At 33.7% G+C, this 16159-nt stretch overlaps 1 protein-coding gene across 1 annotated transcript; it reads right to left on the reverse strand.

The window, feature by feature from the left end:
- Positions 1-14907: 14907 nt before the first annotated feature.
- Positions 14908-15417, reverse strand: LOC141613011 (uncharacterized). Its single transcript, XM_074431753.1, has 2 exons — positions 15325-15417; positions 14908-15240 (listed from the first exon to the last, which is right to left on the reverse strand). The coding sequence occupies exons 1-2, from the start codon at positions 15415-15417 to the stop codon at positions 14908-14910; spliced, it is 426 nt and encodes a 141-aa protein (XP_074287854.1).
- Between the last annotated feature and the right edge of the window lie 742 nt (positions 15418-16159).

Below are 16159 nucleotides of genomic sequence, written 5' to 3' on the forward strand. Positions count from 1 at the left end.
TACTTTTGTTTCCAAACAATGAAAAGAGTCGATGACATTCGTCAGAAACTTTTTCTTCTCTAGAAACATGTTTGATTCTGCACTTAAAAGACCATTTTGCTAACCCAGATCAACCCACCAGCTGAGCTTGAGAGGAGGTGCACAAGCTCAAGCGCCTTGTTCAATCCCCCAACTCTTTCTTCATGGTCAGTTTATTTTTTCTCTTTTTCCCCATCTGTTTCCCTTTTTTGTACATTTGTAAAGTTAAAGTAGTTACGGAGTACATTCGATTTTTATTGTACTCCATTTGATTCCTGGCTATTGATTTGCTTCATTTTCTTCTTTCGTTGTTGATTTAGTAGTGTCCCTGGTCTGTAGTTGTAGGTGTTATTATGCTTGCTATTGGACTATGTTGTTTATTGTGGCTTGATATCGCTTGCTGCCACTTCTGGGATAGAGCCCTGTCAATCTTCAAGTTGTGACGCCGCTTTTTACTACAGGTATTTTATGGTTTGTTCTAGATTTTTTACCCGTTTGTTTAGCTTGTTCGATTGTTCAGTTGAGTATGTATTTCCGTTGCCGTTTACCACTTTTCCCTCATTATTGTTTATTATTATGTTATCCTTTACATTTAAGGTTTGTTAGTCCGTCGAATGGATCTCTGGAAATGCTCCCGGGGATTAAATTGCTTCATTTTTTTCTTTCGTTGTTGATTTAGAAGTCTTCCTGGTCTGTTGTTACAGGTGTTATTACGCTTGTTGTTGGGACTATGTTATTGATTGTGGCTTGATATCGCTTGCTGCCATCTCTGAAATAGAGCCCTGTCAATTATAGAGTCGTGTCGCCGCATTTTACTACAGGTATTTTCTGGTTTGTTATGATGGCATTGATCGAGCTAACCAGTGTACTGATGGTCCGTTTACCCTAATCATTGTTCGTTTGGTTGTCGTTTAAGTGCAGGCCTTGTTAGTTCCGATCCTCAAGATGGAGTCGTGGAAATGCTTTAGGGGCTTGAATTCCTCAAAGTGCTCGTAAAAGGTCAGTGAACTCGCAAGCTGTTGCCAAATTTGTTGGTTTTTTTTTCCGTTGGTACTGATTTTGAGGTTTTTCCTAACTTCAACTTTTCCCTTTTACTCTGTTAATTATTACTTTGTACCCTGTTAAATTTCAAGGTTTTTCTAACTTCAACTTTTCCCTTTTATGCTGTTATTTCGAATTTATTTATTTAACTGCCGGCAGGTTTATTTTCCGTATACCCTGTTGAATTTTATGTTTTTAATCCTAACTCCAACTTTCCCCTTTTACATAGGTTTATTTCCAGTCTGACGAGGCCATCTTCGAGACTCATGGTTGATTCTCTTCTACTTTATCCTTCTCCCTATATTTCCGGATGATTATTCGGGGGTGAGTTTCCCGATTGTTTTGTACTATTTATTCAACTCGATTCACATTTCGCACTTTATCCTTCTTTTGGTGTTTTATATCATGTTTTATTAATTTAATCTATTTACATTGTTGTTTAGTTTTAGGGGAGCTATTCAAATGGGTGGCTATTCGAGACGGCGACAAGGAAAAGGTTTGATTTATCGGGTTAACTAGGTGATTAATAGGTAATTCTCAACGGGCCAGCCTCACCAAAAGAGACATTAACGAGGTAATTAAACTGAAGTGTGTAAATTTGTTGGTTTAGTTCTAATGTCACTGTATAAAATATTAGTACATACCGTTTTAAGCTTAACAAGGCTTCTTTTTATGTGATGTGGTACATTGAATGCTAGCTGAAATGACTGTATTGTAAGCTTAAGATGGTCTTAAGCAACATTAACCCCTTTTGAATTTATTGTTTTATTATGTTCTGGCATCAAACTGTTGGATGCTACTTGGCAATTTTTGCCAATTATCTGGAAATGCTTCTTACGTTTAGTGGCCGTTTGGGAGGTTAGGGGTTGGATGTACGACGTCTTACCCGTGTGTTGTTTCTTATTGTTGGATGATGGTAAAATGCTATGCTAGAAGCAGTAGCAATTAGGATAACAATTTAATGTTGTTTCGTAATATTAAATTGAAAAAGAAATAGGGAATCTTAGACTACGAACCTGCTTTCATGTTGTTACATGGTAAAAAATATTTCTTCGACCTTTATTATCCCCGACTCCCATGTTTTATTGGTAGTGTAGCCATGTTAGTTTATTGTTTTGGTGGAATTATTTGTTTACTTTATCAGAATGATTACAGTATGATTACGATGTTACAGTTCCAGAGAGATGTAAAGTAGAGTGTGGAATGTGCAGCACTAGGTTTTTTTAGCACGATGTTGGTTGTAGGATTTGGGGGCGGGGTGTTTCTATGGTGTTATGTTTGAGTATCTATCAACGGAGTTACGTGATTTGGCATTGTTGCTTTGGGTGGTAGTGATAGGTCATGAATTAGTAATCAGCTAATCAATGTTACCTCCAGTAACGCTTTGTATGCTTCACCAACATCTCATATATGGGTGTTGATTAAAGTTGTTTTCGTCATTTGGGGAGCCATTGATGTCGCAAACGACTGATATTTTTGAAGTGGCTTTCGTCATTGGGTCATAGAGATAGGTCACTGCTGCAACTTTAAATACTCGTAATTAAGTTGCTGGGTGATGATTATCTTGCGTATTATTGTTTGTACTGTTATGCTGGATGTTGTTAATTTTAATTGGTTTTTTTGGGGCTGTCATTGCTGCAGCTTTAAGTACTCCTAATTATCATTGGTCATTGAACCAGTCTTTTGCAACTTAATATACTGTTAATCTCTTATGTTATTAAATGATTTGATTTATTAACAACTCTCTTGGATAAGGTTTTGTTATAGGATAGTGTGATTTGATTTTTGCCGTATCAGAATTAGGCAGACAAAGTTTTTGGAGCATCTGCCTTAGACATTGGACTTTAAACTCCCAACTCTCCGAGCAATGTTGTATTTTTTTAGCTGGCAGGGTTTGTATATAGTTTTGTGATTCTTTTTTTTTTTAGATTCCATCTCAATTATTTGAGAACTTCCGTTAAAATACGTTTTAGTGAAAAAGCGGGAATATTTGTTGTGGACCTTTTATGGACTAGGGTGTTGTATTGGTTTGATGTTGGCCATTTGATGGTTTGGAAATTAGCTTAGTGTGTGCTTGTATTTAGTTTGCAACTAAAAATATGAGAACTTTAGAGGCTTTTGCTGCCTTGAAATTCAGCTATTATATATAGCGGACAAGTTTTTTTCTTTAGCTATGGTTTTATCTCTAGGTTTTGAAATGTGAATATGCTGTCCGCGGTGAGATTGCTACTCAGGCCGAGGTATGACGAATTTGAATCTATTTTTCTTGTGGTTACATTAGCATATTGAAATCGTCTTTTTGCTAGGAGTTTGATATTAAAATTACTATAGATGAAATAATATATAGGTGATTAAATATGTTGGAAGAAGTTGTAGTGGTAAGAATGACAATTTGAATGAGCTATTTTTGTGTTCCTTACATTAGCTGATTGAAATCGTCTTGTTGCTAGAAGTTTGATGTTAGATTAGTATAGTCGAAGTGCTAAGTTTGTTTGAGTCCCTGTCGGAGCTTTCGATTCTAAGCTTGTCAAAAAATCAGTTGAAAGGGCCATTTCCAGATTCAATTGGCAAAATACACACTCAATACCTTTATACTGTCAAACAACAAGATGTCGGGGTTATTGCCTGCTCTAGGTAGCTTAAGTGGGTTTAAAGTACTGGACTTGAGGAGGAACGAGTTGGACTCGGAGCTAACCAATTTTCCTAGAGGTTTATTCATGCCTTTGCTAAACAATAACTCTTTTAATGGAGAAATACCAAGAAGTTGTAATCGATTGATTCGACTAGAGCACCTCAGCTTGTCATTGAATCATCTTAACGGAAGATGACCAATGTTCCTTCTCTCTCTGCCTCGTATTTATGTTCCATTTTTTCATTTAGATTTACTTTGGATTATGTGTAACTGGAATGTTATGTATGGCAATAATGTTATCATATAAAGCATATCCAATTTGCTATCCAAGTTACCAAGTACCATTCGACTAATGTGAAGTGATAATTTTCTCCCATTTGATGCTTATCATCATTAGTTAATACATATATTGATTTGATTCTGGTCTTCTTGCTGTCCCAAGAATTAGTGATATTGAACTGAAATGCATATATATATGCATCAAATAGGTTGGCTGAGTTCTGGAATTAGCATTAGTCTTCACTTTCAAGTTGCAGGACAGGGAAAGTTAATTACGGACATCACATGGTCTTGAATGTCCCTTTAGTAATACCTGTTGTGGACTTGTGGTGTAAAGTTTTGCAACCAAAATTAATAATTGGGCAGTAAGTTAAGGGAATCAAGGAAGAACATAAATGATTCTCATAGGGTATCTGATAAGAGCAGTTACATATTAATCATTGGCTTTCTTTTGAGCTTTAAACTTACATTGTTCTTTGCTGCAGGTTCACCTACTATGGAACCATGTTCGTGATGCAAGCTTAATACTACTGGCTTATCTGTTTAAACTGTGTTAATACATTTTTCCCCATAAATGTTTTGCTTGTTAAATCTTGTATATATCGATCTTGATAGAATTTGCATCCTGAATAAAGTTTATTTTCCAGAACATTTAGATAAGAAGGATTCTTTATGTGTTTTTGAGAATATACATAACCTTTGTATGACATACCTTTAATTTTCCAAACAGCCTCTCTTTGTTTTACTATGAACTTGGTTTCTGGAATACTCACTTTTTCAATGTTTTCGGTTATAATATATTGAAGCTAAAATAGCGAACAACTTCTACGAAAGAGTTTTAAAAATATCCCTCTTTTTGCCGGTCCGAAATTTTGCATCCCTTTGCCCGTCCGAAATTTTGTATCAAAACAAGTCTTCAGGAATGTAGTGTCGATGTTTTCTAGGATTGTGAGGGCTCTTGTAACGTTTCAAATATTTTCACAAGGTAACAATGACCATTTTCGACGGAGGAGAAAAGGACCAAAAATGAAAACCAAATATTCAAGTAGCGAAGTAATCTTCAATTTTAGGGCCAAAAACATATAGCTTAACCCATCTAGAATATCCCCGGTGTTGGAAGGGAAAAGCGGTCCATGGTCTACGCTTGATACTTAAAGCACTTACGACTTAAATATACATTCCGAGTAAACAGGCTAAAGTGCAAAACCTTTACAATAGAGCCAAATGTTTATCATCGCCCCAAATTAGGAGTTCTAAGTGAAAAAATTAGACAGTAAATCATGTGCGTACTTATAAGTTAGGAAATGTTTCAGATGATATTTGATGTTCCGAAAAATATATAAGTTGGAATTATTTTAGATTATGCGAATCATCGTAAGAAGCACTACACAAGTATCGATCATAAAAAAACAATTTCCTCTACGATATCCACTAATGCGGTAATATAAACGATTCACCGAATTGGGGCACCGCGCCCGGTAGGGCGCGGAGCAACAACTAGTAACATTAAACATGACAAGAATAAAAAAGATTGGGACTTTAACTAAGTAATTGCATAAATTAATAAAAATAACAACTTGAAGGGAACGAGAATTAGTTACCTAACTTGAATTAAATGAAAAGTAGGAGGATAGATCTTCATACAAATGTTGTAAATTAAGACGATACTCTAAATCTAGACTAAAACAAGGAAGAAAAGATGGAATTTTTATGTAAAAAATAATACCGAAGGAAAATTGAGATGGCGACACCGGATGTTACTCAATTTGAGTAACACCCGAGATATAATTGTAAATTCCTTTGATATTTTCATTCCCCTCCTAACTATTTCAAATTTCAAACTAATGTTTGTTAAGGGGTATTTTAGTCACTATAGGTATATAGAGCATTAGTTGATAAAGATAATTATAATATACGAAGTGATAAACAAAAGTGCAGTATCTCATATCCATATCAATTTGGTTAACCACCCCCTAAATTTCTAACGAGCTTCATGATTACGAGTTCATCCTGGAAAATTGCATTAAAAATCAATTTGCCTTAAGCAAATAGATATAGTCATTAGGGGACTCTGGTAGAATGTTCATATCATATTTGTAATTTTGAAACCTTAATTTACCATTTAAATATGTTTGTTAACATTTCCTAGCTCGGAAACTAATGATGATTTAAAAAGTTGAACAATGATTTCTGGTATAGTAAATATATGAGTCAATTTGGATCCAAATACCATAAATTGAGTCGTTACTTGAGAAGTTGCGAATGGGGTGAGCCTTAACCGCACATTCATTTTTGTTACTCGGTTTGTGTCCAATACACACATATAATTGCCTTTAATCCTTTATCGATCGATTTACAGTAGCATATTCTTTAGCAAGCTTGCCGTGAATGATCACAAATAATGGTGGTTTGATGAATGTGAATTTTGTATATAGGTGATAAAAGCATGAGATACGTAGACTTTGTTTTTGTGATTGGATATGGCCTTAAAAAAAACTAGGTTTAAACCCGTGAAAATTCACGGGTTTGCTATAAAAAACTCACAATTAGCAATTATATGTAATTATGTAAAACATACAAATAACTAAAAAACATAATTCATTACTTTGTGATAAAGATAAGTCAGGTTTAAATATGTTTGTAACCGATATAAAATTTGATATTTTGTAAATGTATCATTATTTTAACTTATTTGATTAATTTTTAGTAATTATATTCTATTTGAACGTTAGGAGTAATCATTGCATATAATAGCACCAATTTTATTTTTGATCAAATACTTTATAATAAATACTATATTTTATAACAAAAATTAAGTCTCTGTATATTATTATATATTCAAGATTGATAAAATTAGTTATATAGATGTATTGAGTCATACTGCTATTAACACCTTTAAAATATTTATATGTTCATTCAAAATGAATTATTTCCATTTTCCACTAATTACTCGTAGTTGATAAGTTCAGCCCAATTTATCCTGTATATGTTTTCGGAAATTATTACACCCGTGCAATTTGGAAAAAAAAGTACTTGAAAAATGATTTTAAAAAAAGCTCCTATAAAATTTATATTTGGATTACTATTATAGTTGTTCATAAGTTAACTATAAAATCAACTAAAATCTATATATATATATATATATATATAAGAGAGTTTTTTCGAGCGATCTGAGAGCGTCCACATCATCAAAAATCAATTTAGGAAAGTATAATTTTTGATGTAAAAAATAAAGTGGAAAATCTTTTAATTATTATAATATGTATATTTCCTATATTATATTCAAGTGATATTTCCAATTTTTATATCAAACTTTTACATTTCATTTGGCAAAAAAATATCGTTAAAAAAATTATGAAAATAATATAATTAGCTTTGTGTTAAAAAATGCTATCATTAGAGTATAAATTTCATATTATTTGCACATATTAAAGATGGTGTACTTATTAATACGTAAAATTGTGTACTTTTTAGTATGTTTTGTCCCACATTGGAAAATAAGTAGGTGTGGTGAATATACTACATATAAATAGTAGAATTTTCCCACATCGAAAGATTAGTATAAGGTGATGTGATCCTATGATTATAAATAGGATGCATATTTGAACCTTATGTATCCATCCAAAATTTTTGAGTCTTATAAATATTGTTTTAAAGAGCTCTTAAGATTTTCTATCATTATCTACGATATGATATAAAAAATAAAGTGGAAATCGTTGGGAACTACCCGGAAAAGAGTTAAGAACATGAACAAGAAAATCAAGAAATAACTAAAGGTTTTACTAATGGTAGTCTCCTGACACAATACAAAACTACAGATTTTACTAATGGTTGTCTTCTGAATACAGTAATAAAGCGTTATATGTACGATGTAGAGATCAATATCTAATGATTGAGACTAAGTGGTTTTACCTTCAAAGAAAAATAATATGTATACAATAGTGGTGTTTTAAAAAGAGACATGTATTTCTTGGTATGTTATATCTTTCACATAGAAAAATAATGTAGGCATTATGAACATACTACGTCTAAATAATTAAATTATGTATCTCACATTGAAAAAATAGTATACGGTAGGGTGATTCTATAAATATAAATAGGAGGCATCCTTGAAACTTAGATATTAATCCAAAAATTTTTGATATAAAAATATAGACTTTTTAGTATGTTATATGTCCCATATTGAAAAATAATGTAGGTGTTGTGAATATATTATGTATAAATAATAGAAATGTCCCATATATATACATTTTCTATATTATATTAAAGTGATGTTTATAACTTTGATATAAAAACTTTATATTTCATTTGAAAAACAAAGTATCGTATGAAAATTATATAATTAGATTGTGACAAAAAAATGCTATCATTAGAGTGTATATTGTAAAAATGCTATCATTAGAGTGTATATTGTATTGTATTGTATTGTATTTTCTCATTATTAAATCGGGTTGATGTCAAAGTAGGTGCAAAAAAAATGGTGTACTTAGTATGTTATTTGTCCTACATTGAAAAGTAACGAAACTGTGGTGAATATACTATGTATAAATATTAGAATTGTCCCACATCGGAAGATTATCATAAGGCATGGTGATCTTATGATTATAAATAGAAGTCATAACTCAAAATTTTTTGATTCCCTTAAGTATTGTCAGAGATAACTCTAAAAAGAGTTTGTATTACTGTCTCTACAATAATGATTTCTAACCTAAGTTAATGTTTGGAAAATCTTTTAGTTATTATAATATATACTATGTATTTCTTATTTTATATTCAAGTGATGTTTCTAATTTTTATATAAAAACTTTTAAATTTCATTTGACAAAATAATGTCGGTAAAAAAATTATGAAAATAATATTATTAGATTTATGGTAAGAAATGTTATCATTAGAGTATATATAGATTTCATATAATTTGCACGTATTAAAGATGGTGTATTTCATAATATGTTATATCTCCCACATTGAAAAATAATATAGGTGTGATAAATATACTACATATAAAAAATAGAATTTTTCCACATCGAAATATAGCATAAGGTGGGTGATTCTATGAGCATCCGTGGAACTTAGGCATCAATCCAAAATCTTTTGAGTCGCTTAAGTATTGTCTTGGAGAGCCCTTAAAAGTTTATATCATTATATTTTCTACCTATAGATTTTATATGTCCCATATTGAAAAATATTGTAGGTGTGGTAAATATAATATGTTTAAATAATATAATTAGAATTGTGTTAAAAAAATATTCTATCATTAGAGTATAGGTTCTTATCATTTGCACATATTTTAATTATGATAAAAAAAATAGAAACAAACGTCCATGGCAGCATGTGTAATCTATCAAAGTTCAAGGTTACCATGAGAAATTTCCAATATTATAATGATATAATTAATTAAATTTGCATTTAAAAGAGAGATATCCGTACCAATAAAACAATAAAGGGGGTATTATTTATTAATTGTTATTTTATTGTCACGCTATCATACTTAACAACCATTTAATAGCCTTTATATTAGGGGGTACCATGGGCAAAAAAATGGAACCTCAAGGGTACCATAGGCAGATTTTTAAAAGTAGGGGTAACATGGAAAATCTAACAAAATTAAGGGGTACCACGGGAAATTTCCGTATCTCAATTATGTTAAATTTTTTGGGAAGAAAAACAACGTACAAATATTAATGGAGAGTACTTGATCATATTATTAAATTTAAATATAACTATTGAATATAATGAGTAGCAATTGTCTGTATTCGGTATTCGAGATCTGGTTGGATGTCGAACTAAGTGCAAAAAAGATGGTGTAATTTTGAGTATATTATTTGTCCCACATTGAAAAATAATGCATGTTTGATAAATATATATTACGTATAAATATTAGAATTGTCCCACATCAGAAAAAAAAATCCAATTTTTGTGAATATATTACTTATAAATAGTAGAATTGTCCCACATCGAAAGATTAGTATAATGTGGGGTGATTATATGATTATAAATAAGAGTTAACCCACGTATATATTAATCTTTTATTTTTTTTTTTGAAAGAGATATTTTAATAATATGTAAACAAATCATTAGACATATAATGTAAACATTAAACGCTTATAACGTTTTTTTTTTTTTTTTTTTTGCATTATAGATAAGCTAATTACCCTGTTGCAACGCACGGGCATTCAAACTATTATTTTTAAAGAAGATAGGGAATACATCATATTTTATTTCCTTTATTTTAAATTCATTTTTATTATAGGATGTTTTAAATTTGTTGCCATATTTGTGTTTTGAACTTAGTTATTTCATTAATTGACATGTCATCTTGAGATCAAATTTTGTGATGCCATGTTAGTGGTTTTGGCTTTTGCATTAGATAAATTTATGATTTATGATATGATTGATAACAAATTACATTTCTATCCTTTAGCGATTTGGCGCAAAACAGAAAATTAAATTATTATTTTTTCAATTTTCATTTTTCTTTATTAGGGTGGTACTGAGTTTCAGTAACACCGGGTGTCGCCCTATCACTTCCCCCTAATTACCCTAACCTAGTGCTACCCTCTTTCGTTCTCTGACCGGCTGAAAACAACAACAAAAAATGAAGCTCTACTCTTTCCTACTGCTTTTCCCGTCTGAAATTGCGTAGCTCAGGAACTCACACCAACCTAATAGAAGCTCTCTGCCTCCAACACTAAACAAAATGACGGCTCCTCTTTCTTTTCAAACCAAAAAAGTGTGTACCCTTTTCCTCAAAAAAAAAAAAAAAAAGTGTGTACCCTTTTCTTCCACTGCTTTCCATTTGGTTTTCCAACCAAAAGGGCCAACTTCGAATTCTCTTACTTTTTGTCCAAATTATTACTTGTAATGTGGCCCATGTGAAGAGTAGACTAGGCACAACAAAAATAAAGCAAGGAGGCCCAAGTTCAACCACACACGTGCATAGCAACTATCATCTGTGACCTGTCTTGACTTGCTACTCTCACTCGGTTTTCTTCGACATGGTACCTACAAGACAAAATGGACAAAAGAAGTACCACATTCCGAGAAACGATACATATTGACACTAATTAATATAAAAAGAGACTACAATTCTATTTTATTTCAATATATTAGTGAATAAAGCTAAATATAATAATAAATTTGACTAAAATAAGGGACAAAATGTGGGTCAAAAACACGTGAAATACCGTCTTATCAACGGGCAGTTATCACACGTTGCTCCTCCAAACATGACGAATTTCCCGTAACATGGTTGGAGGCCCCTGTGTCGATAATCCAATTGCACTTATGTTAGAGGAATTAGGGTTAGCTTACGACGACTATCGTCTAGGGTTTAGAGTATTAGGGTTCGGGTTTCTGATTCTATAAATACATCCATTGTTATCATTAGAATCACAACATTATATTATCAATACAATTCCTTTATCCCTTTATAATCTTATCATGGTATCAGAGCCTCTCGCTCTTGAGGCCTAAAAACGATATTCCGCTGCCCTGCCGGAGGGACTAATGAATTATAGTGTCTCCGGCGGGATTTTAGAATGATATCTATTTTATCGCTTAAACAAAAACAAAAAAAAAACAAAAAAAAAATGTGAATGATCTCGTGAGAGAGAACACGGTAGAAAAGCACTAATCAATAGCATTTGTGCAAATCAACATCCATGTAATTCCTCACGTATCCTCACGCAATTCCTAGCTAGACTAATAATAATTTCCTCCTTCCCTTTACTTATTTGGTGTGAAGATTTAATGAAGATTTAAATCTTGTTCTTAATGATTGATTTTGACAAGGGGTTAATAAGAAAATTTACCCCTCGTTAAAATTGATAAGAAAATTATAACAAACATTTTTTTTCTTTGAAATCTGATTAAAATTCTTTAACGTCGTTCAAGGTGGTTCTTGATTTATTTGGGGTCCGAAAAAATTAACGTTCTCCAGATCTTGAAATTAACGGATAATTTTCCGTTTTATTGATATTTGCCAGGTTCGATTAGGGTTCCTGCAAATTAACTCATCCTTTCGAAATTTTCTAACGAGTCTTATACTCGTTTCTTCTCTACCACTTTTGAAGACGAAGAAGAATTTTGAAGATCAAGAAGATGAAGATCGAAGTTTTTTTTTTATTTTGTACTTGTGCAAACTCATGGAAATTTTAGCAAATTACCATGAGTTTGAGGGGGGATGTTAGAGGAATTAGGGTTAGCTTACGACGGCTATCGTCTAGGGTTTAGAGTATTAGGGTTCGGGTTTCTGATTCTATAAATACATCCATTGTTATCATTAGAATCACAACATTATATTATCAAATATCAATACAATTCCTTTATCCCTCTATAATCTTATCAACTTACCACTCAGATGATCAGAGGCAAGCATAGAATTTGTTGAAATCGCAGAAGTCAGCATATTGGCGTGAACCACTGAACCCGAGGAACCCCATGTTGAACTCGAGGAGTTGCCGGAAGACGAGGCAGGCCCATTACCACCCGAGCCTGTCCCACGGCTACCTCTTGTTCTGGTACGACGATAGTCAGCCAAGGTGCGAGGCCAATCATACACCAATCCGGAAATCGTTGCGTTTTAAGATAGCAAGTAGCAACGACATGCCCACGGGTTTCACAGTAAGTACAATAAAGTTGGCGACGTTCACCTCGTTCCTTGTCACGTAAAGCGCGTCAATCGACTGAATTCTTAGCAGTAGAGGGTGTGGCAAACGCAACAACTTCTGAGACATCGGTAGTAGGCTCCTTAGGCGCGCGCAAACGCTCCTCCTGAAGTACGGCATGATACTCACGACTAAGGGTAGGTAATGGATCGAGTTGAAACTGTTGGCCTGGGACCGAATATTGCTTTAGAGGGAAGCATCAAGACCCATAAAAAATTGATGAAGCCTCTCATTGTCGAGGAGTTTAACTGCGCCAGGTCCGATTTCGCACTCACATTTGCCACATTTACAAACAAATGGGGTTCATGGATGATGAGAGAATCACAAAGCGGTTTCATTTTTCCGTAAAAAGTGGTAACATCCATACCTTTAGATTGTTTGCAGTCATGTAATTGCGTTTTGAGATCATGAATAAGGGTGTCATCGACCACGTTAAACTGCCACTCCAATTCAGACCAAAGAGCAGAAGCATTATCAACGTAGGACACCGTATCGAGAATCGAAGGATCGATCGTATTTCGAATCCATTGTACCAAGGTGCAATGGACGACTTCCCAATTTTCGAGGAAGAAAGCGTCTGTTGGCTTCTTGATCGTACCGTTGACAAAACCGAATTTCCGGCGACATTTAAATGAAATTTTTCCAATCGTCGTAATTTCCACGATGAAGGAGAACATTTGAGATTTTGATATTAGGGATGTGGTGAGGACCAACGTAATAAGGGCTAGAGAAATCAAGCTTCGGTGGCTCTTTGTGTTCCTTGTCGCCTGACATGATCGGAAAACAAATGATTTTCGTGGTGACTGCGGTTTGTTTGATTAGGGTTTGGTGGTGGAGATTTTTGTGGAAGAGAATCCCATGGACCAAGGTTTGGTAGTGGATATTTTTGTCGTGAGGACCAAGGTTTAGCTTTACAATTTACAAATGTTGGTTATCAATCGATTACCACCATCACGTACTTTTTTTTTACAACGATTAACTGGTATAATAAAAACGAAATTACATAGGATCTTATTACAAACTAGCTACCATACAAAAGGTGGGGCATTTGAGACCCCAAATCCACTAGATAACCAATAAACTTGATTAAACGTAGAAACAGACAAAACGGGAGGTGAAAGTCGACGCCTTTTGAAAGGTGGATGATAATGGGCATCAAACTCGATTATGTGTGCGTCCGTTATTTTACTCCTCTTGATTGCTGTCATCTTCCTTACCACCGTCCTAGTATACCTGCAAATAGAAACAGATTGCTCGACAAACGAACTAGTTTTTAAATTTCTAACCGGCTCTGCCATTCGAAGTCGACCCTTGAAATGCATCTTATGGCGATGAATCATGCTCGAATGCTCCTTTATAGCCGCAAACTGAAATTGATCCAAGGAAGTTTTTTTAACAGAAGAGGTGAACGAGAGGCGTTTTTTCTTCTCGATTTGGAAAATAGCCTCCTCTTCAACCAACTCAACCTTTGCCGCCTTTTCCAGTAACACTGATTCAGTAATATGATTATGCACCTCCGTCAAACAGGGGCGTCTTAAAATAAATGGAGGTCCAGTGTCACACGGAAAAATGAGGCCCCAATTATGAATGTACAAGTATATTATACTTCGAAGTTTGTATTGAATTTCATTAATAAAAGCTTGTAATACGGTGACCAAAAACGGAGGCCCGGTTCCCATGCACGTGGTTGCCCATGGCCTTAGACACCCCTGCCGTCAAATAGCTAGAGGGGGGAACTACTGCTTCCCTTGAAGTCGCTTCATGGGGAGTTCCCATCAGAGCTTCCTTATGTGGAAGCGAGTGAACACGAATTTTCATTGTGGTTAAAGATTTACGATTGTGAACATGCATTTCCTTGCCTTGAAGAAGGCCACTATAAGAGCTTGCATCAATCTTAAGGTGAGAATGACCTCCACCTTTCTTGTTAAATTTGTGAAACTGATCCTTTTGATTCTGATTAGAGCATGGAGCGGGATCAACATTCATGTCCGATGAAGAGTCTTTACTAAGAACACTACTACTACTACTACTACTACTACTACTACTACTACTACTACTACCAAATTTCATTTGGTCAACTGACGAAGTAACATTCTCATTAGGGCATGACTGCGACGACGTACAACTGGTGGCCTTATCCATATTCATCATCAGACCGTCTTCTTGAAGGAGAGAAGAAACACACTTTTTTCCTGCTCGAACCTCACTTGCATCGAACGGGTCAATGACAACTCGCTTGCCATTTTGATTAATTTCGAGAGCACTCGTAACTTATTCCAACTCTCGAATGAAATCTTTATTTTGAGGTTCTATCACGCGTGCCGCTTTCAAAGTAACACTTGCCTCCGAAATCCTATTAAGATGTCTAAGAGCAACAACTTTACGAAAAAGGGTTTTAGCATTGTTAGGGAAAAATGTTAAAACCATAGTACAGAAGATTAGAGCTCCGTCAAATGCTTGAAGCTTAATGGAACAAGCAGCTAAATTCAAACACAAAGAAACTGCGAGTGATAAGGTTGAGTTTAAATCAAGATCAAGTTTATTCTTAAGAGCCAGACACAACTGACGGCAGGCCTTATCATAGCAATCACCCGCAAAATCAAACTGATTTTGACGAAAAAGACTATTACCAAAGTCTTTAAGAGCATGAATTTTAGAAGAAGGGGAACAATCCAATTAGATAAGAACATTCTGAAAAGCAACATCATCATCCGACAATTCTTCACTACCGAAAACGAAAACGAAGTAATCAATAAATTCGACACTGGGAATTGAAGACATCCCGGTAATTGAGCTTATAGTCTGATTAGCTTGATAAAAGGGTAAGCTCAACAAAACCAGAAAGCATAAAGCAGACAAAATAAAGGATTGAAATTAAGAAACTAGGAAGCAATTGCTAACAAACTGGAAAAGAGTGGGCCTATAAAGCAGAAGAACACTTAGCTGAACCCGGAAAACGGATGGATATTGGAGATACAGAAACCGCAATAGCAATCACGACGACGAAGTAATTATTCGACCACCTACCATCACGTACTTACAAATTACAAATATGTAATTTATAGAGATTTTATTTTTTACTAGTATGAAACTTAAATGCTTAATGACTTAACTAGTATAGATCCCGCGCAATAATGCGCGGTATTTATAGAGATTTTATTTTTTACTTTATTACTTATTCATTCGAAATTTATACCATTATATTTTCATATTTCAGCTCATTGTATTTTGATATGAGAAAAAAAATTAAACTTCAAAACTAATAAAAAAAAATTGAGTATTCGTGAAATCTTTTTTTATTACAAATTTAATTATTTCATTTTATAATTTTTTTCTTAAATTTTTTTAATGAAGTTTTTTCCCGAAACTAATAATATTAGAACTACTACAAATCCAGGCAACTACAACGCTCATTTAACAACGCTTATTCACGAAAATCACCATAAGACGTTGTAGAACGGATGGCGCGAATTTTAATAAAATTAATTACAACGGTTATGGTTATATAACCGTTGTTATAGGT

Source organism: Silene latifolia, chromosome 11 (genome assembly GCF_048544455.1).
Source record: "Silene latifolia isolate original U9 population chromosome 11, ASM4854445v1, whole genome shotgun sequence".
Lineage (NCBI taxonomy): Eukaryota > Viridiplantae > Streptophyta > Magnoliopsida > Caryophyllales > Caryophyllaceae > Silene > Silene latifolia.